Source organism: Myripristis murdjan, chromosome 7 (assembly GCF_902150065.1).
Source record: "Myripristis murdjan chromosome 7, fMyrMur1.1, whole genome shotgun sequence".
NCBI lineage: Eukaryota > Metazoa > Chordata > Actinopteri > Holocentriformes > Holocentridae > Myripristis > Myripristis murdjan.
In genome coordinates, this window is record NC_043986.1 from 23,244,384 (window position 1) to 23,269,533 (window position 25,150).

Consider the following 25,150-nt stretch of genomic DNA (forward strand, 5'->3'; position numbering starts at 1 on the left):
CTGGCTGTAATAATCCTGGCATGCCAGTGCTGAGCCAGGGCCAGTTTACCTGTCTGGTCCCCTCTCTGCAGTGATGGCAGTGAGGATGCTGTAATGACATCCTGTTGCATCCCTGATTCCACTGACTGCCTGCAGAGAGGGGTTTAGATATAATGAATCACCTGATAATCTTAAGAACACAACACAATGAGACAGAGAGGGCAATATGCATTGCATTATGGGATGATCTGGGGATGCGTAGCCATTGCAAGGTCATAAGCATTGCTAGTATTGATAATTTATCTATCTTTTAATGATGATACATGATACACTCCGGTGTTGCAGTGCAAATGTGTTTTGGTGACAAGACCTGCTACAGTGCATTGTATGTTAACAGAAGGCAAGCCGGAAGGACAGGGATAGCAGCCAAGATCCAGAGAGAGAGTGCACGGCACGGCAGAGTGGGTGGGATTACTGGGAATATAGCCTAACAGAAGGAGGAACACATTGAAAACAACATGAGTCATCAGTCAGCACCAGTGCGATTGCAAGTTTGAACACTGTCAAAAAGAAATGTCATCACAGTGCATGATAATTCATGGGAACTAACCAAAATATGCGGCTGTATGATTTAGAGCTAGAGTCCAATGTCCTGGGAGCACTGAGCCCAGGCGGTAATAACACATCTCCTGCCTTTACTGTGTTGTTTAGGCCCAAACCGTTCCAAAGAAATCCCTCGGTCAGAACAGCATCTCCATTATGGTCACAGTCAGGTCGCAGCTCTCCAGAGCCAAAACAGTCAGGGGTGGGAAGCTTGATGTGGATGGTGGCCATGACATGGCCTTGTGTGGCACTGCAGAGCCAGCTAACAAACACCTGGTTCATGTAATATCTCTATTAAACCATTTCTTCCTCATTGAAGTCATTCTGTAAATACATGGAGACTTACTGATGTTTAAATGTGCAAGGTTCAGTGAATTCTTTCTTCCCATTTTGTGACCGTCTTGGAAACAGTTTGATTTGGAAATGTAATGTGGCATATTGAGAATCAGTTTGTAGGCTTCTGAAGCCCGGGTTTGCACTTCAGGTTTTTCCAGCTCATATACTCTCCGGACATGATGATCCATTCCAGGTGACGATATTATCCTGGTTGTCAGAGGGCTTGGAACAGAAACTATGATCTGAATAGTACCCAGCATCAGTGAGTCATTGTTTACACATTTGAAAACAGTGCGGCTCAGCAGCCAGTAGATGTAGGCGAAACAAAGTCAAGCTAATCCTCTGGTGCTGCTTGGAGAATGTTTTCTTTTGTGGGCAGACTTTAAGGAAAAGCGCTTTCATAAACACGACTTTCTCTCAGATGCTGAACAGATTTTCACAAAAATTAATATTGGATACAATGTTTCGATAGCTCTCATCTTCAATAATCTTTGACGGCTACAGTGAAAATACCAGAAAAAATGTGGAAACAGCATGAATGTCACAATGGTGAGGTGGCAAAAAATGACTTCAAACCCAGTAAATATTTAGCAATAGCACTTTATTGAACACAAACAACCCTAAGCCACAATACTGAATGACAAGACCAATTGGCTGCAGCAAACATTTTATAAAATAGATTCAGGTTTAATGTCACTAAATTCTCTTTTTTTCTTTTAACGTCAGAAAGACAGATGCAGGTTTTTCCAAAACAGTGAATGATCTTATACATATTTAACATTTTTGTAACAAATTATCATTCACATGTTCACACAAAGGAATAACAAGGCAAAGTGCTTTCAGGATTGCATTGTCGAAAAAAAAGAAAAGAAAAGAAAAGAAATGAATGGCTTGAGGTTTAGGTGAGATAGTGGGTGAGGGGGAGTGGGCTGGTCCTGTCCTAGAGTAGGCATGGGGGCCCTGGTCAGAAAACCTCAAACCTTTCACCTTGTCCTGTACCCCTTGTAAGTCAAATCAGATGTGAAGTGATGGGGCAGTGTGGAGACAGACACCTATGTAGCAGAATTTTGGTTTGGAGTGGACAGATGAATTCGAAGGCATACGGCTTGAAGGGCTCAAACTCACCCTCATACAGAATAACAAATCCACCTCACATCTTCCGTCATGACAACCTGTAATATCAAGTCCAATGGCAGGGCAATGGCTGACCCAGAACACATGAAGCTGTAAACGTTGAAATACACTGTAGGGCTCGACAGGGAATATACACGCACAAGAGGAAACTAAACAGATGGTAATTAAAATAAAAGAAAATAATAAAAACAAGCCAATGTATGGTTTTTCGTTTCCAAAAGAGGATTCCTCTGGCCATGCATCACTGAATGTTAAAGGGGATAGACGATCATCATAATCTGCATCATAACATTGTCTGGCTTCACATTCCAGTGGTATTTTGTTGTATAAATGCTTCTCATAAATAACTTTTTTTTTTCACGTGAAATAGACATATACACATACAGCACAACCAAGCACACTTCATTATGTATAACTACCATTGCTTATGATAAATCTGAATTCCCGTACTGTGAATAGATTTATGTTAAAACAGGTGGAGAGACAAACAATACTCAAGGCTGCAAAATAAAGAGGTAGGAGAAATGCTACTGAAAACAGCAAGTGATGCTAACATGATCGTTCGCTTAAATAATTCCAATATACATCAGGCTTCGGCTGGATTTCTTCAGCCGTGCGCGTGCCACAGCTGCTATCCCCGCCATCCTTTAAGGAGCAGTGCAACTCTGACGCCGATATGATAGCAGACTTTCACCCTGCGGGTCTAAAATTGTGTGGAATATTGATTTGTCCAGATTTTGTCAAATTAAGCCATTCCACAAAACTGTTAAAGATCAGGGTAAAAATCCAGCAGCGAGATTTTCTTTTTAAATTGGACGCTGCCTTTTCATAATATCCCGATGCTGAAAAGCTGACTGGCAATAGCAACTGTGGTGAATTCACCGGCTGAAGAAATCTTATAGGGCCCACTTGGCCTTACAGACATTGAAGTCTTCGCCCTATGTTCGTAGACTGGTCATATTTTAAATTGGATAATTTCAACAGAGTAAGATCATTGGTCCTGTTGTCATCACAGGTCTAGAGACCATGCTGCTGGTGATGGCATTGACTCCTTTACACACAGTAGAATAGTATATTTGCAGATTTGTAAATGAGGTAATCAGCGTTAGGCTAAAATAGGGAACCCTGTCATTGACACACACATGCCCACTCCATTCACCAGCAAAGCAAAAGAAATTTCTATCATCAATGGGCCAGGATTGTGGAAAAAGGAAAAACTTTGGAATGTTGGGTGGACAAGCCAACTTCTTTTTTTGTGAAGGTGCACTGTGAAACTATTTGATTGTAACTCATCACATGCCCTGATCCAGAGTCCTTCCACTCACGATAAGGGCTCCTTGGTATTTCCCCAGATAAGCCACACAAAGTAAAACAGGCAACCCCTTTACATGTTGTCATTTTTTTAAACATTTTTTTGTTTGCTTTTTTTTTTTTTTTTTTTTTTTTTTTTTTAAATCTGCAATGAAGTAAGGCTGCCTCGGCAGCAGATCAATGCCTGCTTCAGTCCAGTTGTAAGAGGATTGTTAATAGCTAGTGAGTTGCAATAAGGGGGCAACATCTACTGTGAAGCCGAGTAAACATAAAAACATGAAGGGGACTAACACTAATAAAATGTCACAGAACATGCAGTATACATCCTTTCCTATGGTAGGCTATTCCTAATAGCACATTCAAGGGGGCTCCTAATGGGCAATGTCTCTGATATGGCTCTGCTTTAGAGTAATCAAGCTTAGTGTGAGACTACTTCCACTGTGGGCTCACAGAAAGAGCAAGTCGATAAGGTGCTCCATCAGAAGATTGCTGCCTTAGTTCACCTGTACAAAGACCTTGTGTCATTCAGTTCAATAAGAGTTTACCAATACACGTCGGAAAAGTGTTTTGAACATTTCATGTTTTTTTTTTCCTTCTTGCAAATAACTTTTTTTCCCTTCCCAGACACATCCTCTGCTGGTGAAAACAAACGGCACTTTCAAGGGGAATGTTACTCTAAAACCACAATCACAGGACCTCCAAGTAACAAATTCTGAGAACACATAGGCTATACAGTAGATATAAATCTCATGAGTTTCTTGACTGTACAAGCTTTAGGCTACACGCTGAAAAGGGAGGGACACAGAGGAACCCTTAATGCTTAACATTGAAAACAAATATATTATAAGGCATTTCATAATTCCTTTTATCCGCATACTTCACTGACAGCAGGTCTAAATATTTTTGAGAAAACATTTCATTCAAGGAGGAAGAGGATGCATATACATCTACACATGCAAATGAACATGTCTATCAGCTATAAACCAGAATTCAAGGAATTAGGTCTAAGTCCAAAGTACAATACCACCAAAGCCCATCCAGAAGAAGAAGAAGGAAAAAAAAGAAAAAAAAATGCACCTACTCAAATCTATCACTCGACTTGTGCACGGTCCTTTCTCTGAGCAGGCAGCTTTTAAAGTTGAATTATCGATCACAGTATTTTTAAGAATGGAATATCACACACTCCACTATCAAATGCCACTTCTCTGAACACCAACTAGAGGACCGTCTGAATCCTCTGTTGGCTGCAGAGGAGTGACTTTTGGTGTTAACAGAAAGGGCATATTAAATAATATATTTCAACTGAGGAAGCAATGATAAACAAAAGGTTATTGCACTTTTTATCTTTTGTCTATTTTAAACGAGGTCAGCTTGAGAGATGATTCATGCCTTAATGCTGTAATAAGACAACAAATGTTACATCACTTCTATAGTATGATCACACTGTTATTAACACTGCACACAGCTACTACTGCAACCCTACGTTTAAATCAGTCTACCCTAAGAACACAAACAATCTCCACAATCAATTTGCAGCACAGTCACGACAAAACAGTTTGCCTAAACGTTATCACTTTTATCTTGTATGCGTGTACCATATGATTTCACAACTTGGACTGCATCATGAAGTTACAAATCGATTATGAATACCAAAGAAGAACAATCAGAATGAGTAAGCTCTGGAATTTGAGACAACTGTCTTTCTACAGTTAATGTGTTGCTGACAATCAAGCCTCATGTTTTCTGCACTCAGGAGTCGGATGTTTGCACTCGCATGTATGCCTACATTTTTCCTAGGCTCCTGAACTCCACGGTGTTGGGAGAGCCATCTTAGCCCCGAGGTGCCATCTTTGGATTTGTGCTTTCATACTCTATTGTTTCCCCACCCATCCAAATGTTTGGTGTGCCCAAAAATCGCATCAGTGAAATGTGCAGTTATTTTGCCACCCTAAGGGACCACTCGGCCACTGGAAAATGCATCATAAATGCAGACTATAACAGGAGGAATTATTTAGGCTTTTCTAACTCACATAGGGTTGAGAATAATCATGCTCAGAGGGAATATGAGCCTATCTACTGTCATCTTATACGTTCATTATAATTTCTTTTTTTTCCCATTATAAGGCTTCTGGGAAATACAAATGGAAGACCGTACCTTTCGGTAGTAACAAATAAAAGGCACCATGCCACCACTGTGCTGGATATTACACAGGTCCTTTTGGTGGGGGGAAATAAATAACCAAGTGTTCAGGTGGGGAAGGCGGTCAAACTAGCATTAGTCATACAGTAAAAATGTACTGATTTAACTTGTAGAGGTAAAGTTATATAGCTACCTTCATCTCCCACTTTAAATTGGACTGTACCCTTACCCCTTATATGACTTGCACCAGGTAATAGACTGTGTATAACAAAGAGAAATAGGATTACTATGCTTTTCTGTACTGTACAAGGGACTTGTGCATGTAAAGGATCAACATGCATTTATTGAAAACCACTCGCACACACACTAGAAGAGAGAAATCTAACCTACTGGCATCAGGAAAAACAAGAATAAATCACAGAGGATTAATGTCAGCATCGTCACACAAAAGATCACTGATGAGGTAAAACCGCAGGTCCAATAAAAGTACAAGGTGCAGTTTACTGCCCCTTTGTAAGGTAGGAAACATTAGACATCTGCCGACACTTATCTAACACTTCTGCGTAGACACATTTCTGATTTAGGCTGGTTTAAGCAGAGTTATACTGCCCATGACAAGATGGATCAGAAGATTTTAACTCTTTGTTAGCATAGCCGGACAAATTTCCTCCAAACAATTTCCTTTCTCTCTGTTTTTTTTTTTTTCCTTTTCTTGAGGTACACCACTTTAATCCCCAGTGTTATTTGGCTTTGGATAGTGGACAAGCCAAAGTTGATTGTTTATCAGTGAATTCTGAATAATTCATTCACAGTGGCAAATATGGCAATATCCTAACCTCTCACAACAATCTCTGCACCATGGCAACCTTGAGCTATGTGCTACCTCAATTGATTTGTGTGCTTCCCGACACCCACGGATGTCTGTGAGATCAAAATTAGCCAAAAGTTTTCGCAATCTAACCAAGCAGCATAACTCTACAGGTGATGTAACTTATCAGGTACTGCCAGATATTATTTCATTTTCAGCTTTTAAGGCAAAAGGCTCAACAGTGGATCAGAGAGTTGAATTGAAATTTGCCATGTATCAACGTAACTTCAAGTAAGAACCGAGACATCCATTGAGGCAAATCAATTCCTTACTGTATATACCATGCTTTTGCAGACATCAACTTTTTTTTTTCTTTCCTGGTAACACACACACACACGCACACGTTATAAACCACCTTGTTATACAAACCATGACCTAGGGATTGCTTTGCCAATACCAAAAGGACTGACTATGTTCTCCAAAGTGTCCAATTATAAAATAGATTTGTACCAACACCAAACTAACAGAACACTTGTATTTAATGACTACTATTCCATGCAAATGTTTTCTACATTTTTTATTTTTATTTTTTTGGATTTTTTTTTTTCTTGACTAATATAATTGGCGAAGACATGCAGCTCCAAACACAAAATGGTAGTTATCCTGACTAACTCTGAATAAGTTACTGACCAAGTAAATTGATTTATGTCTAAAGGCAAATAAAGGTTTCTATGGCACTAAATGGGTGTAGCTTAGGTGCATTTTTGTCAAATATAGGCTATTTACGATTATGTGTGATCATATCTACTGTAGTCCTTTATTGTCTTTCTTGTTTTACTGTACTGTAAGGCAATCTCAATGGAATGGATGAACATGAACGTTAAATTCATCTGACCTCTTGTTCTCTGTTTACCTTGTAGGCTACGCTCCACACTAACAGAGAGAAACAGAGAGAAAAAAAGAGATATTACACAACAGTAGGCCTATACTCCCAACAGAAATGCCAAAAACCTACCCAGACCCTCGCTGCAGGAAGACTAATACACAAATAATATGTAGAGAATTAGGTTATTTCGTGCTACCTGTATAATTGTATCTATGCAAGACAAATGAAGAGCAATAGTCTAAAGTCAGGAGAAAGCAAACTGTCCTGCTCTAAATTGACCCTACATTCATTTCAGTCAGTAAATTCATGGCTCAGATTTGAAGGTCAGACTGTAAACTGCTTGAACATATGCATAAATCCATTGCTGCTTTACTAAGAGGTTTTCCCCCTTAACAAATTTTGGCAAGTAGGCCTTATTTGTGACCAAAGATTCACACATCTAACCCGCATTTAAATCTTCCATTGGCATTTATGCAATGATTTACTGAATTGGCCTAAATGGATGGCAGTGCAATTTTTGTGCTGCACACTATTACACACACTCTCTATTGCTACAATTGGACCTTTCATTGCTTTCCATTTCTGACGCCAGATATACTGTATATGCTCCATTTGTTTGATCCATTTTACATCAAAATTGTGATCTAGCTCCATGCACAAGCACTCATTTACCATTGGTACACACAAATAAAAAAGCATGTATACGAATACTGTGATACAACATAAGGATTCAGTTACAAGTTGTGTATTTGCAGGGGGAATGGCTCCATTTACTGGTCAAATAAGGACATCACAAGAGAAAAATCCCTGCCCGAACCGACCGGTCTGACAGCACCTACAGATGGTAGAGGGAATATGTCGGCTTTCTGAAGAGCCTGAGGTGTTGGTTAAAAATCGCTGGGCTGAACTGAAGTGATTTTGCCTGATCTGTTAACAGCAGGCTGGGTGATGCAGTTTCATCACTTTGCTGGACTAGTTGCCCAGAGATAGATAACACAAAAAGTCAGTGGGCAGTGGACACTGTCCCCAAGTGCTTAGATACACTTTTTTTTGTGTCAATGATGCATTGTTAGAGTACAATTTTGTTGCAGCCTTTGCTTGTCTTTTGCAACCCAACTTTCTCGTATTCGGCAGCAAAACACATGCATGTAAACATAAGTACATACATTACATCTGCTCAATTTTGCACACTTAGGACCTGAATGTACTAAAGTGCGTGCTTGTCTATCTAATTAAGTGCTATGAGATCAGGGTTAAAAAGGAACTATATACTGTGGACCATCCCATCAAACAGAAAGAAAGGAAGAAAAAAAAAAAACTGGGTGATTTTCCTGTTAAGATCTCTGATCTGATTAGTACGTTTTGCCTGCTGCTTCAACACAGATCCTGAGACTACAAAATGTACCTATTCCTTAAACAAATCATGAAAAAAAAGAAAAGAAAATCACTCTACAAATCCCTTTGCTCCACAGACCAATTTGACCAGGAGCACAAGGGCTGGGGGGTCTACAATTAGTTCCATTTCAATACACTTAGTTAGGGAGATCAATTGAAATGCCAATTAGACATCTAGGCTTGTGAAACACTAATGCAGTGAATTCACTGCACTGAAATGGAGTTAATGTCAATCTTAAGAATATCCAGTAAAATACAATAATATGAAAAAACTGTTTGCAGGGGCAGTTAATGACATAGCCAAGTCTAGGTCCTCATCTCTCATCCAGTCAAACTTCAACTAAAGCGTGCAATTGTGCCATTTCATTACGAGTCGATATGAAACTATCATGCCAATGAAAATGATCTGAATCAGTGTAATTTAACCATCAGCAGATGGCCTAAGAAGACAGAATGGCATAGTAATAACATGTTTAAGTCACAAAAAAGCTCTAGTGGTCCAATACAATCATCTTTAGTATGCTTAGTACCAGACATGGGATGAAGAGACAACAAAAAGGAACACCAAAAGCACAATTATTTGGATTTTTGCTATTCCTGAAATCTAAACAACAGGTATTGGCCTAAGCGAAGTTCCCTCTCCATTTCCTCTTAGCCCTATTTGCTTTCAAAAGAGTTGTAAATTCTCCCTGGTCATTCACGATGCCAGGACGCATAAGGTATTTTATGCCGGTCAAACATGTTTTTTCCCCACTAGATACTCTGTTGTAACTGTGGTTCAATGCCGTTGCTAAGCTATCAAATGGGTGGAAAGATAATCAGCATCAGGGCTTGTCGTACTCTGCCAGAAAGCATTCCAACTGAAATGATGTGTTACAGAAGGCATGGGTCAAAAGGCATTTCATGAGATGCCATAAAGGCAATCCAGTGCATTTGTGTTGACACTGACAGTAAAATGCCCGGCACACACAGCCATTCGTTTAGTCTTTAGATAATTTTTCATGAACTAATAAAAAAAAAAAAAAAAAAAATTAAATCAAAAAAACATTCCAGGGAAACAAAAGCCCTTGTGACAGTGATTGTCTATTCAATAAGGTTAAAAAAAAGGCCAAAAAGAAAATATTGCTTGAAAACTACCTAACAAAAATAGCAGAGAATACTCTATCTTTTCAAACTGATCAGAGCTGACCACCAGAAAGTTGAGATACAAGCTGTTAAGGTGTTTAAGACTAGTTCACCAGCTCCGAATTAACACTCCCAAGTTAGTGTGAGCTTGTTAAAAACCACAACGCTGATGGCCGGTTCGACTTCAAATACACAAAGAATGGGACTATGTAAGCGCCTAAAAACCAAAACTGATTGCTCTCTTTTGATAATTAGGCCATTCAAATTGTGAAATCGTTAGCCAAAAAAAACAAAAAAACAAAAAACAAACAAAACAAAAAAATCCAACACTGTTCATTAAGTAAAGAGATGGGAAATAAATTGAAATGGCTTGTTCATTTATGTGCTCAGATATACGATGCTTTGATGAGGTGTTGTTGGCAGATATTACTAGTAAAGCCTTCATCTAGAAATAAACAAGGCCTCAGTCAGTCACTATCCTACAATAGTTCTCTAGTCCTACAGAGAGAGAACGTTAGGCCTACGGACCCTGGGTGAAGATGAAGCAGCTGCTAAACGAGTTGACGAGGTATATCAAGATCTATTGTCTTTCTCTATACAGTACAGTTCATCTCAAATAAATAATTTATAGCCATAGTAGTGTTGATCAACTTTGGTCATAACTTATATGCTTAGAAACATTCTAGCTTTACAAACACTTATTTAGCATCTTTAAAACATGAAGTTGGCATTGAGAACAAATTGATCTTAAAATGCCAACCCAAACATGGCCCTCCTCTGTAGGGAGACGTGCTTTATGTATTCAGCAGCATTACCAAATTATCTCTTGTTAAAATGCCAAACAATTCTAGGCCGTACATTTAAAGTACACTATGGAAATAACATCTTTGTGACCCTTTTCCAAATTTCGGATTGTACTGTAGTACACTAGCATTGCACTCTTAAGCAAAATTTAGATTTTTCCCTTGTATGATTCCTTCATAAAAATCTAGGCTAACGGACTTAAAAAAAAAAAAAAAAAAAATCAACAACCCCAAAAACAAACAAAAACAAAGAAAAAGAACATCAAACAAACAAAAAAACTCTTTGATCATTCTTTTGGTACGGCTGTGCCTTCCTCTACAAGGTCACCACAACTGATCAAAGATGATATGACTTTAAATACTGAATGATATGGAGAGAGAGAGAGAGAGAGAGAGAGAGAGAGAGAGAGAGAGAGAGAGAGAGACAAAGATATAGAGGTTTCCATGCTATTAGCTGTCAGTTATATAATTATGCCAACATGAGTTTAAAGGGTTCAATGGTTGGGGGATGGCCAGATTGCAAGCATCCCTTCTGGATGCCGTACTTCATTTGAGTGACCTTGTAGAGCAACCAGCCTCTAAGTATTGAGCACTACTAGGAGATGGAGGAATGGGATCTAATTGCATATTAGGTTTGACTGCACCTCAAGAGAAGACCAAACACTCACGCACGCACACACTGACACACAAACACATACATACATAGAGAACAGACATGTGGGTGGGTGCTCTCCTGGTCCTCTGGGCCGTGTTAAAGGGAGTCGCCCCCTGGTGGTGATGATGGTGATAGCAGCTGACTGAGGGGGCAGACAACCTCACTCAGACAGGCACCCGTCCAGGCCAACCGGTGCACCGTGGCGGTCTTTGACGTAGCCGTTGTGGAGGCCGCCGCTGGGCAGGGGGGCGCAGGCAGCAGTGATGCCGCAGTGCTTCAGCAAGTTGAGACCTGGGGAGGGGGAGACTGTGGGAGAGGAGCAGGAGCAGGAGGAAGGGTCCCGCTGGGGGAAAGGCTTCATGGTAGAGAGGATCAGAGCCAGGCAGTCAGCCACGTCCTTGTTGGGAGCACAGGCCAGGGCTGGGGTGTGGCCTGACGAGCAGACGACACACAGTCAACAGACAAACACTAAACAAGGTCGGAAACCTTTTGAGTATTCCACACGTGTACGCCACTGACAGAAGTCGACCACGGCTCACCTTCCTCGTCCACAGCCAGCACGGTGGCTCCTCGACTCAGCAGGGCCTGCACCACCGTAGCCAGGCCATTACGCGCTGCAAGATGGAGCGGCCTGGAGGAGAACAAGGCAGAGTTTGAGAGTTGGCAACAACAGCTATAAATAAATAAACGCTAGGGGTGTGTGATATTAACAGCAACAACAAAAAAATCTCGATATTTTTGCCAATAACTATAATTGAGGACATTTTGCAGCGCTCAGTGTAAATTAAAAAAAAAAAAAAACAAAACAAAAAAAAAACAAAAACAAAACAAACAAAAAAAAATTCTAGCACTTTTTAGCACCGGGGCCTCTGGACATGAAAAAACAAACAATAACCTGCCTCTAATAATAGCCTATCCTTCTTTTGTTGAGGTAGAAAAAGGTAGGTCAAATTTTTTTTCTGTGTTCTCACATTTGCAGTGCATTGTTGGTGGCGTTTATCAGAGTGGGATTGTGGATTTCCCCCAAGATCAGCAGGGCGCACATCTCATGAGCCTGAGGAATAAATAAGGATATTAACAAGATGAATGTGCTTTTGTCCAAGGGAGATGCTGAACATTCAAAGCAAGTGCTTGTTTCTACTCCTTTCTACAGCACTGGTAGTTTTTATATTAAAACAAATCATAGCTGATTATTGACAAATGACCACCTCTGCATGGTGACAATGTTCAGCAAACAGTGTTGGGTTTTCTGTAATTTTGGGCAATGTTTACCTTGCTGCAGGCCAGGTGCAGGGCAGTGTTCCTGTTGTCATCCAGCAGTGTCAGGTCAGCCTTGGCTCTGTGAAGAAGGATGGCTGGACAACACCAAGACAGAGACATTTACTTTCTGCTACAAATTCTGAAAGTCAAGATTCTTCAGTGTAGCAATACATTAAGTGCAATCATGCTAAGTTTGGTGCAGTCCTGATTTGTATATCCCAGTGCGCTCAATTTGTTTAATGCATTGATTTACAAGTCATAGGTGAACACTGGGGTCATCATATTCATATTTTGATCAGAATTCCATGTTTCAGCAGTAATCTTAAAAACAGCCCACTCTTTAGAAACAAATCTCCCTGCATTGCATAAGTGCATACTCTCTTTTGGCAGACGTACCCACGGTGCCGCTCTGTCCCTTGTCTGCGGCAACCATCAAAGCAGAGCGTCCAGTTTTGTCCACTGCATTGATCTCTGCCCCATGGCGAAGCACCAGCTGAAGCCCTGCCACATCCTCAGCAAACGCAGCAGCATGGAGCGGGGTCCTACGGCCACAGGTGAGACAGTGTATAGACTTCGGAGTACAAAGTTACAGCTACAGAGGCTCGACTGTGGTTAAGCATTAAGTAGAAACGACTGGGCTTTCATCACAAAATATTTACACAGACAAGCGACACTCTTGACAGTGTTACAATAAGAGCGAAAACGCTGCCTTGGCTGTGCCTATCCAGTTATTGAGGACCTTTTTTCGTGAACACCGAGGCAAAGTGTCCTTGTGCTCTGTGTGCTCACCTTCCTTTGGCATCTCTGGTGTTAATCATGTGGACCCCTGCACATTCCAGCAGCCTCTCTGCAGCACCACTGTGGCCATTCATCCTATAAGCAAGATGAGAGTACAACCCTTTCATATTTCTTGAACGTGTGGTGTGTTTTTTGAAGTGTAATTTATTACCTCTGACACAGTGACGCAAAGAATGAGAGCCTATTCCAAGTTCAGTGATACTCACAGAGCACAGTGCAGTGGGGTGAAAGGGTTTCCCTCTTCATGGGTAAGTGTTTTATGTTCAAGTAAAACCTCCAAACAGTCTTCATGCCCTGAGAACAGATGGACACAAATTCAGCGTAACAGATAACAGATCTTCCATTTATTAATTCCATAAAACCGAGCAAACCTTTGTAAGCAGCCCAGTGTAGTGGGGTATATTGTTTGTTGTCCAGCAGTTTATCTTGTGGGTCAGTGGCCACGGCGGCCTGTACCAGACTGGCCAGGATTTCGGTGTGGCCTCTGGATGCGGCGTAGTGCAGCGGTGTGCTACCCTGGGCGTCCCGACACAGTGCAGAAGCTTTGTGCTCCAGCAGGGCTGTCACACAGTCATCACGGCCCAACACAGCCTGGACAGCAAACCAAAACAGGACAAGCAGACTTAAGAGATGTAGCAACAAATACAGGTGACAAACGGGATAGAGAAGAGTTAGGCATTTTGGAAGTCTATTTTTACAGTAATCTGACATTTGTTGCCTCTTAACATCCCATGTTCATTTACTTTGGTGTAGGATCATGTCTAAGCTCAATAGTGGGAGTGGCAGTACAGAAAGAATTGAGCCCTTCTGTGATTTCTTGACCCCACTGAATAATAAAACAGTTCAATGAACGCACTGCAAAAGTTAGTTGTCTTGGCATCAGTTAACCACTGAAAGAGCACATGATGCAGAAACACATTGGAGCCAACAGCAACATCAATAAGGAGTGAAGGTCAGTTATCTTTCCAGATAAAACATCAACCACACTAATTACCCGTCTCTCCTATCTTGGAATGAATTATTGTGTTGCAAATTAACAGGAAAAAAACTGACTGGTTCGCATGAGCCACAATAAAGCTGCGTTTCAGTAATTGTTTCACAGCAGCTCAGAATTCCTTTGAAGTGGGCCATCTAACCAAACGTTAGCTATGTAATGTCACCACAGCCTGGCTTTGTGCTCTTGTGTCCAAGTTACAGTTTATAATTAGTTTGCCGGTTACACAACAAAACATCAGTGTGCAAATTAACAAAGACACTTGCCACTCTTGAAAATAATCAGAGTATGGTTCATACAGCCATGGTGTGGGGCAATAAAAACAACTAATATATTTTCTTTAGACTTTCTCTCTGAAAGGAAATGGTTTTCTCCCATCAGAAAATGCAGGTGTCAGCTGAGACACACAGTACTGTATACTGGGGTGTCTGCAATGACACACACACATTAATGTATTTATAACATGTATTAAAATAATAACATGCAGTGTTTTAATGCACTATTAGAGACCGCACTAGCCAAAATAACAGTTTTTAACCTACAGATTATCAAGACAGAGATACAGATGCTATTCTGTAATGACATATTTTCAAGTATCCAATACTCCTTTTGTTAGATAACTCAAAAATTATGCCTTTTCTATTCGACACAAACACGTTTTTCCCCTCTTGTTTCTACATTACATATGAATATTCTTGAGAGAAACAAATATTTGTTACACTTCTTGTTTGGGTGACGCTGCGTTCCCTTTTAAACTCCTTAATGTAAGCTGGATTTAGGAATGTAACTCTACCATTGTACACTATGTAAAATCTAGATGCCTAAAAATGTCATATTCGTGTATTTCCCTAGCTGATTTCATTATAACAAGTATGCTGGCTCTCATTAGGTGCCTTGGTGGAGGGGTGGGGACGGGGGATATGTGTGTGAAATTACACAGAATTTAAAAAAACGCCACCTCTGAAGTGCTGCAGGAACACAGCGTTATTGTAAGTACAAGAACTGCTGACCACAACATTTAATTCATGTGTTTAATTCACTTAGCCGCTTTGGTTAGAAAATCACTGAGCTACTCTCTGATATGTGAATGTAGTGTGCAGCAGCTGGCATGCTTGCGTAACTTCTACTGCACTGCCTGGTCTGCAACCTTTATTTCCTCTATGCAAGGCTCTTATGGCAGAGAGAGTACATCACTGTACACTGCAAAAACATTACACATAAAACCAATAAACACACAAAGCACAGCAGTTAGAGACATGCATCCCCAACACCTATTAATGAAAAAATATTTTAAGTGAGCAAAACTGTGATTCAGTCTTGCATGGCTTGTTGTGGCATAGAAGAGGCTCTGGTATTGACACACATTTTGATGGTACAACCATTTGAAGTGTTTTGACCCACCCCTCTGTGCAAAGCTGTGCTGCCCCTCTTGTCCTTCGCGTCAGGCAAGGCACCCTTCTCCAGCAGGAGGTGGACACAGTCAGTGTGACCTCCCAAAACAGCCAACATCAGAGGGGTCCTGACGGGAAAAGGAATGAGGAGGGGGGGAAACATTGTTTTTCCACACATTCCGAAATTGAATATTGACAACTTTTTTAAGCAAAACCGTTTCAACAAAGCTGAATATAGAAATTAGCCCAGCTGTTTCAGGAGGACTTAACATAAAAAGAAGCACTCACTGGCCAAATGTGTCCGTGACATTGGTGAGATCCCCCTCCTCCCCATAATCAATCATCATGAGCAGGCAGTCTGTGTGACCATTGGCCGCTGGTATTAAAATACACAGAGTGAGAGACAGAGAAAATCATTTTAACAGTAAGAAAAAATGAATCGTATTCCGGTGGGTAATATTTGAAAAACACTGCTATTCTTTGAGATACTGCAGCAGAGCACAGTATACCTGCAACATGAATTGGAGTCCACATGGAGCGGTTGTCATTGAGGAGACAGGAGGCCCCCTGAGCCAACAGGACCTCCACGCAGCGGGCGTAGCCTCTCTGGGCAGCCAAGTAGAGCACAGAGCGCCCCGCAGCATCCTGCACATCCACATAGGCTGCCGTCTCTGTCAGTACACGCAACGCCTGCCAGTGGCCCTTATCAGCCTGGGGGCACAGAAGAAGACGGTCACTACTCTGCACACAGTAAAAGATGAAGAGGCCAATTTGCCAAGCCGCAGACACAGTGAAAGGTAAAACAACTTACAGCAAGATGCAGCGGACTGACAGGAATACTGCTCTCTATGTCTCCTAGTGCATTAAAGGACATCTCCAGGAGCTAAAAATAAACCAGGTCAGTGCGTCAGTCTAAAGCTGTTAGAGATGACTGATAAATATATACACTTAGTTGAGTTTTGAGGTAATTTGAGTTGATTTGAGGTGAAAAAACAAGAAGCATACCAGCTCCAGGTTCTGTTTGTTGCCGTGGTAAGCTGCATAGTGAACAGCACTGTAACCCTTTGAGTTTACCATCGACGGATCAGCACCATTGTCCAAGAGATGCTCCAAGCAGCTGTTAAAGGAAAAGAAGAGCATCATCTGACTGAGAGACCTTACGGCTTGACTGTTATTCAAAAGCATGATTTATACAGGGATCCTACGCCTTCTCTTCAATCAAATTCAAGCCGTTTTCAAGCATTTTCAAGCCTGTCCAACCTCTTACGCCTGTGGTAAATTTAATATGCATATTTGCTCAAAATGAATATTTCACTTTATCACATTATATCAGATGTTATTGTGCTATAAAACAACCAAAACTGTGTTTAGTGAAAGCATTCTACAGAAGGGAGACAAATTAAAAGGAAAACACAACAAATTTGAAAGTTGCAAAATGTGCCACCTAGGCAGCAATTTTCTATGAAAGTAATGAAAGTCATTTCAAGCAGTTTCCACCAATTTATTCAAAATCCAAGTACTTCCAAACCGTGAAAGCACCACATTCAAGCATTTTCAAGGATTTCCAGGATGCTTACAAACCCTGTTCAATCCTGTATCAATTCATCATATTTTAATGGATAAACCACATGAAGGGGAGTTGGGACAGAGTGGGGAAAAAAACTCACAAGTAGGACTCCTTTGCCTCATCCTCATCACTCTGATGGCTCCCAGAAAAATGACGATCAACTCTGAAAGCAAGAGTTTTGATAATCCATTAAACCTGTAACGCCTTGGCAAATATCATTTACAACCAACAAATGCTTTACAAATGTATTTTGGCATTTTTTTTTTTTTTCACATTTCCAAAAACCAGGGCACCTTAGGTTGACAGCAACGAAACATTTCAGTCTGATATTTTTAACAGAGGAACTTTCACATGAAACTGTAGGCAAATTCAATTTATGCAACATGACAACTCATGAGTGACACTGGTGGACCGACGCTCCACACCTGCAGCACCGCAAGAGGTAACAGCTGTACGTTTTCCCTCAGCTACAATTTCCTAGACTATTCATACATGCACGGCAACGCACCTACTGTCACGTTAAGGAGAATTGTTAGATTATGGTCATAATAATGTGCTGTAGTGTAATATTGTTCACATTGTGTAAAGTGTTGTTTGTATATATTTATTCTGTTATCTATGAAAGCCGAGTTGTAGTCTCCATCATTTGGGCAAGATGCCAACATTCTGAGATATTTATTAGAGTTAGTTTTCTTGCTAGTTTACAGGTGAGATTTCAGTTAACTAGTGACCGACATTAACCACAGCCTATTGAGAAAAATTTAACCCACACAAAAGTAATCACTGTTGATGTGAACTGCATCAAGAGCAATGGGAACACATTCTCAAGAGAGGCATGCCAATCAAACCATCAGAGGAAGGTTGATGGTTCAGTTACTGTAAACATAGTGTGACTTGAGTGTGAACCTTGATGTTCTGTGAAGATGTGCATTAATGAAAGTGTAAGGAACCTTTTAAGCAATTATATTTTTCTGGCTGTACTTTAGTGTGTCTATGTGCACCAAAAGATACAGAGAAAGAGACACGGTGAGACAGATAAGAGGTTTTTTTGTTTGCCAATTACAGAGCAACAGAGTAGTGTGTTAAGAATGCATCACTTGTCCTTTACCTACTGTGACAGTGTGTGTAATGGTGGACAGAACAATCCCAGTATTGGCACTGCACTCATTAACTTTGTATCTGTGTTGGGCAGCTTTACACATCTCCAATACCTTAAGCATCCAGTTACTGTTCGCAAACATCTTCGCAAACACAAGCTGGTTGGAGTAAATTATGGAATTTTAACTTTCACTTTCATTAAAGCTGAGAGCACATCAGTCCCTGACAAAGAACAAAGTGTGATGTGCACCTGGGAGACATTAATTTTGATGACGCACTAAGGCCAGCGTGTGTGTAGGAACAAAGCGGAGTGGCAAGAGTTGCAGCCTGGTGCACGCGAGAGGAAATAACTGAAAACCACTAAAACACTAACAATAATGATAGTAATATTTTTTCCCCTAAGCAACATAAAAATGTGTTGGTAGAAATTAAACTGTGTTGGGCGCCACAGTTAAATACATTAGCGGGAAACACTGCAGAAGCTGGTTAAATCTAAAATTCCCACTGCCACTTTGACAAATTGCTTTTCCGATTTTGAGGAAACTCTTAAAATGATGACTGACTTCCTCTTGAAGAGACGGTTACAACAAATTATCAGCCACAGACAACATTTCTGAGAATGTAATTGGATGCTGGTGTCACCTTCCCACCCTGAGTGAGAGACAACACAGAAAGATAGCGATCAGTGGTCCAACCTGCAGAAGGCTTGTGAGGCGGCAGAGTAGTGCAGGGGAGTACAGCCTGTCTGGTCAGGCTCGTTGACCTCAGCGCCAGCGCTCACCAGGGTCACAGTGCACTGGTACCTCCCATTAGCAGCCGCATAGTGCAACGGTGTCCTGTGGGGAACAAACGTAAATGTAACTAAAATGTTGAGTCTCAGCCCTGCACTACTGATTTTTATGAAAGTCTATCTGATGATGTAAATCTATCAAAAATGCAGAAAACTCACCTTCCCATTTTGTCCCTCTTATTCAAGTCAGTACCACTACTTAAGAGCAAGTTCAGACATTCAACATTTCTGTAAAGAAAGACAACCATAGGAGGGAAATTAAATTGGGAGTAAAAGAAACGGCAGCTTCAGGACAGACAAATAGTGTGATACTGGAGCGCTTGTTTGTCAGTTTAATAGCTCAGTTCAGAGAAGATTGCATGGCTTACCCTCCAGAGGCAGCAGCGTGTAGACAGGTCCTCCCAAAGTTGTCAGGGGTGTTTATGTCAAACCCAGCCGATAGTACATGCTCCTTACTCATAGATGAAACTATACTATATAGCTGACCTGTACGGGAATGAAGACAACTGCTGATGATGGCCGTGTCAAAGTGCATAAAAACATGGACATCAAAGATCAAATAAATTAGTGTTTACACACATAAATGGTGCAAAACAAACCTGAGGAGAGTAACTTGCGACAACAGTCTGAAAACCCGTAGAGCACAGCTAAGTGCAAGGGGAACATTCCGTGGATCCCACGTCTGAACAGGCAAAACAGACACAAACATCATTTTAAAGACATTTCACATGAGATAAAGAGCAGCATGACTGCCCAGGTGGAAAATGTCTGCACATTTGTGTTCACATTAGGACTGGCTTTCTGATGCGCACATCCAATTAGCACAAAGCTGAAAAACAAATCTGAAATTGTTATAAAATAACTATTTATTGTAAAAGGAGCACAAAATCAAGAGGGATGTAAGAAAAATGTTGTAGCACGTGGATTGAAATGTGTGCGTTTAACATAATATAGCTATTTTTTTCACTTTCTCAGCCAATAAAAGTGTTACGCCACCTGTAACTGATGAAGTAATGCTGCTGCATGTTACCTCAGAATATTTTGGACCATTTATCTCTGAGTATTTAATTTGACCAATTTACCTATTTACATAGACATTAGCCACAAAAGAACCACTTGTGAAAGCTGGGCAAGCAGACTCAAGGCAGGAATAAAGTTTCATGTGTGCAGGACTGCTGTGTTTTTTTGTTTTTTTGTTTTTTTTTTTTTGGCATTTCTGCTTTATTTGACAGTTACAGTACAGACAGGGGAAAGGTGAGAGAGAGAGAGGGTGAATGCAGCAAATGGCCTGAGGTTGGAATCAAACCCAGGATGCTGTTATCAGGACTCAGTCTGAACACATGGTAACTGCTCTTATCTGGTGAGCTACCGGGGCGCCCCCACAGCAGTCAGTTTGAACAGTGACTGATCGACGCCGGCACTGATTTGAAGCACATAGTGATGCTGAAGTGATTTCTCTACATCTTGCACGAAATGGCTCTTAGAAACCAAGTAGTTAATGTGTCGATATCTAAACACAGAGATCTGCTTACACCTCGCCGTCCTATAGAGCATGGGAGTAATATATAAATGGCTCATTTCATGAGTTACTGCACTTGAATGTGCTTTTACATAACCTCACAGCAGCACCACATTCATCAGCAGAGCCACTTAAGGCATTTCCTATACCTGGCCGTGTCTGCTCCGTTGGTCATCAGAGTGCTGATCAGCAGTTCATGGCCGTACTTAGCAGCAACGTGGAGAGGGGTATTGCCATACTTATCCACACAATCAATCTCCCCACCTGATGGAAAGTACAGAGGGGAGAGTCAATCAAAGAGCCATTAGAAGGGAGACAAGCTTGCCATAACGTATTTTTACAGGTCAATCAGACAGCCTTGTTATGGTTACCATTTTGGATGAGGATCTGAGAGCGTGTGAAGCGTCCATGAATGGCTGCCATGTGCAGGGGGCTCTTCCCTTCTTTACTCTGAAGATAGTAAAAACATAAAACCACAATATAAAAACCACATTTCTTCTCAAACGACAGTACAAAGATCACTGTGATAAAGTTACATTTGACTACACAGCGACTCAGATGTTTCAAAAGTGTGTCCGAAAACTACATAAGAAGGTAAAAAGAGGCATACCAGCTTGGCTAAAGCAAAATAAATGAATAAATTAATTTTGACTACTCTGCATTTTCAAACACTGTTTAGACTTTTTACACTATTATGACAAAAATTATACTCCTACGGATATTTCTCTATCAAGTGATAATGAATGTCTTCTTTTCACTCTTACTGTGGTCTACACTTACAGTATTACACAGAGATAGTACAAAAGGGAAAGCAACAGATCTCATTCACTGACATTTGCATGTTGTTAAAAAAGAGGGAAAAAATGTTAGCAGTGTCTCCTGTTTTGTGCACAACTAGTATGGTAATGTTGTAATTTAGACAATTATACATGAGGCATAAATTCCCCAGACCCCAACATGTCCACTTTCGAGCATAAATGTTTCTATACATCAGAATATCATGAAAATCATTATTTATTTTCTACATTCCTGCTATATAAGCTTTAATTCAAATAATTACAACATTATTAATCAGGGAAGCAGGTACAATGCCTATGTACACTTTCTTCAAAATCTGTACCTAAAATTTGATTATATCAAAATGACCTTCACCAACAGGACAATGACCTGAATGAGTTAAATTTATCTAGCAGCCTTTTGTTATCAACAGTTAGTTATATGGCCCCAACAATGCTGAATGTGTTTCCTTTTGGGGCATTTCAGCCCGTTCCATACCTGCTGGTTGACATCTGCCCCATTGTTGACCAGCAGCTCCAGGCAGAGGGCACCGTTGGTGGAGACGGCGGCCAGGTGCAGAGGGGTGTAGCCACTCTTGTTGGGCTGGTTCACATTAGCCCCGTGGTTCACCAGTTCAGTGGCCACAGCCTCCTGCCCCATGTAACACGCCACGTGGAGCGCCGTGTTCCCAAAGCCATTGGGCTCATCGATCTGACGCAACAAAACAGAAATTATAATGCGATACAAGTTTGGACTGAATGTAGAGTCTGAGCTTCCTCTGACCAGAGATCAACTATCTGTGATTCAAGAACGACTGGTTACACATTAAACGTTTAAGCATTCAAAAGGGTAAAAATGAGAAAGTGGAGCAGACTACTTCTTCTGAGTATGAATGTCCTTAAAATGACAAACACAACCCACCTCTGCCCCCAGCCTCAGCAGGTACTTCACAATTTCGATGTGGCCACTTGCAGCAGCTGCATGGAGAGGCGTGTAGCCCTGCTTATCTTTGCAGCTCTTGTCGGCACTGCGCGACACCAGCAACTTCACTACCTCCACATGTCCTGCAAGACAGACAACAATGGTGCTTCAGTACTGGGAGCCTATTCATACACAGCATTTCACCACCGTGGAGTGTGGAGACTGGTACTGTGGGATTCACACTGAGGCTGGACTCTCCTTCCCTGAGATCAACACAAGGACTCGTCCATGTTATTCCATCTCACTCCAATCTAATCTAAACCATAAACAGAGAGCTTTAAAGGATAATTCCAATATGTTTCAACCTATTTTTCAACCCTATTTTTCCACTTTTGGTGTCCAAAATGACTGAATGGACACATTTTTTAAAAAATTGGTCTAGTATTGAACAAGAACGCTGCAGGAACAAGCGAAAATGTTGTCAGACACTTGTAATAACAATCTTTGCCAGTCAGTGGCTAAAAAAGCACTTTTAGTGGTCGTAATTTGACTTGGGAAATTGCACCCTTTGACTACATTGCAGTGCGTTTTGCAGCTGAAGGCTGAAGCGTTCTCACTCATTGCTGGATTACTTACAATATTTTTGCCCCTATCAGTCATCTGGACCCCAAAAAGTGGAAAAATAGGGCCCAGGTTTAAAAATACCAGAATTATCCTTTAACTGCAATTTCAGTGAGAATTGTTTTATACTGTCCAGAAGTTGCAGAGAGCTGAAACTTGCTTACCCAAGTAGGCTGCACAATGAATAGGCTGTCTCTCCTTCTTATCGATGGCACTCAGGTTGGCCCCTTTGTTCAGCAGCAACTTCACCATCTGTAACAAAAAAGATTATAACGGTTTATATTTTGCAAAATTAATCATGGGGTGGATTAAATCCAAACATCTCTAGAAAATTCTGATTATTATCACTCCACATATGCATAAAAAAAATAAATGTTCTGTTCCAAACGTTGTTCGTATTTATTTAGTGGGGAAAAAAACAGAAACTGCACTGTGCTCCTTCTCACCTCCTGGAACCCACTCTGAGCAGCATGGTGCAGGGCAGTTCTGCCGGTGCGATCTGCCATGTTCAGGTTGCTCAGCTGGGTTAGCAGGGCCTCTGCGCAGCGTGTGGCACGGTTGGCAGCAGCCACGTGCAGTGGTGTCTGCCAGAACTTGTCTCGTGCATTCGCCTCTGCTCCACGCCGCAGCAGCAGACCCACTGCCCTCTGGGGAAGCAAGAAGCAATCAAAGGGGCTTGTAAGGATATTTTACATCTGTGGTTTGCTGTATTTCCTGCAGTGCAGCGTTTTGATGCATCTAAATGAAATCAATAACTTCCTAGATATGAGCAGATAATAGATTAATACAGAAAGGTTATCCTGACTGAGCCATCATTAGACTCTTGGAAAGCACAGGGAGATTAGTAGAGTTTACAGCTTACTTCATTCCGGGAAGCAGCCGCCCTGTGCAATGGGGTCAACCACACATGGTCTTTAGCATTGACACTGGCACCTGTCGGACAAACAAATCAGGCATGTTAGGGGATCACAAGACGCCTTAGCTGGTGAAAAAGCATCCTACTGCTGAACATTGAGCTAGCAATGAGGGAGAGATCTGCTGTGGGTTTGGAAAATGGAAGAGCAGACCGCCATGTGTGTGTAAGTCCCACACGGGAGGCTGACAGCTGAACATGCAGCAGCCTCACCTGACTCAATGAGGAGGTCCATTATGTGGACGTCTCCCACACAGGCAGCAGCATGAAGCGGCGTACGGCGCTCTTGGTCCTGTGGGGAGAAAAAAACACAGAGCCTACGTAGGAGCAGCCAGCAGTGACATGTCATTTGCATATTCCACCGCCACTCCAAGGTCCAACACACCAAAGACGCTTGCTTATTTTTGCAAAGTAAAAGCAGTTTGTACATACCAGTGCATTGACATCCTCCTTACTGTGCAATAATAGTTGGACTTCTTCAGCATTACGATTGAAGATGGCCTGGACCAGAGGAGGCTGCAATACAGAAGCGTCTGTTAACGTAACGCTAACGTTGCATAAAAAAACAGCTCTCCGAAGCGACGGCTCCGATTTTGCTCCATCTGTCATAATGTTGGCTACAAGAGAAAAGCATACGTTTTCACTGACAGCCATACGCCCTTATAGTAAGATTTAAACACGGGCTATCGCTTAAAAACATAGTTTTATACGTCGTGCGTTCGCTGTGTGAATACGATGCTTGTTCCCTTCAGTAAATAGGACGGAGCCCGCTGAGGCCTACAACAAGGGCCCTTGTCTTGCAGCTAGCTAGCTAGCGTTAGCCTGTAAAACGGGTCTGGCTAAATCTGGCGCTGACCCAGAGCAGGGCCTGAACATGAGCAAGACCCTCACACAACAATTCATGTATCATCACCGTCGACGGCACTGGATAATTAAATTATAGCGGAGGCGACGGCTAATTGCACAGAAAAACAGCAATAACCGCCGATTAGCTGGTGAAGAAAAACAAGCCATTGCACGGAAAAAATACGCTGCGCACCAGAGCAGTTTGTCAGCAAATATACTACGCCACAGCACAGACAGCGAGCGCCTTCTTTCAGCCCACCTGGTCTGCAATGGTGAGTACTCTCCATCTCCCAAACTCAGCCAGGACGGAGCCTTCATGAGGATAAAAATGCAGGTATACGGCGGTGCGCTACTGTATCCACTTTTTCAGACTACACCATATTGGTTGCAAACAGACTTGCGGGCTGGATCTGTCATGTTGTTGTCCATTATCCAATGTCTGGTCTGACGATGCAGCATACGACGGAGCGGTCCGCCTAC

At 41.5% G+C, this 25,150-nt stretch overlaps 1 protein-coding gene across 1 annotated transcript; it reads right to left on the minus strand.

Moving 5' to 3' along the window:
- Window positions 1-1,504: 1,504 nt before the first annotated feature.
- ankrd52a (ankyrin repeat domain 52a) lies at window positions 1,505-25,120 on the minus strand. The gene is made up of 28 exons (XM_030056211.1): window positions 24,930-25,120; window positions 24,257-24,340; window positions 24,038-24,116; window positions 23,774-23,844; window positions 23,358-23,558; window positions 23,076-23,163; window positions 22,291-22,433; window positions 21,868-22,080; window positions 20,964-21,042; window positions 20,742-20,856; window positions 19,673-19,755; window positions 19,442-19,559; window positions 19,233-19,301; window positions 18,979-19,119; window positions 17,286-17,348; window positions 16,624-16,735; window positions 16,430-16,501; window positions 16,128-16,329; window positions 15,907-15,994; window positions 15,629-15,746; window positions 13,605-13,824; window positions 13,440-13,527; window positions 13,225-13,308; window positions 12,832-12,977; window positions 12,448-12,530; window positions 12,147-12,229; window positions 11,715-11,806; window positions 1,505-11,607 (listed from the first exon to the last, which is right to left on the minus strand). The coding sequence occupies exons 3-28, from the start codon at window positions 24,057-24,059 to the stop codon at window positions 11,336-11,338; spliced, it is 3,066 nt and encodes a 1,021-aa protein (XP_029912071.1). The 5' UTR covers window positions 24,060-24,116; window positions 24,257-24,340; window positions 24,930-25,120; the 3' UTR covers window positions 1,505-11,335.
- Between the last annotated feature and the right edge of the window lie 30 nt (window positions 25,121-25,150).

Excerpts from the sequence above, each read along its gene's own strand:
- ankrd52a (XM_030056211.1), bottom strand. The coding sequence starts at position 24,059 with ATGGACCTCCTCATTGAGTCAG. Across the intron at positions 20,857-20,963 it reads TCAGATCCTCATCCAAAATG|GTGGGGAGATTGATTGTGTG; the intron begins GTAACCATAACA and ends ACTTTCCATCAG. Across the intron at positions 19,560-19,672 it reads TCGCAAGTTACTCTCCTCAG|GTCAGCTATATAGTATAGTT; the intron begins GTTTGTTTTGCA and ends ATTCCCGTACAG.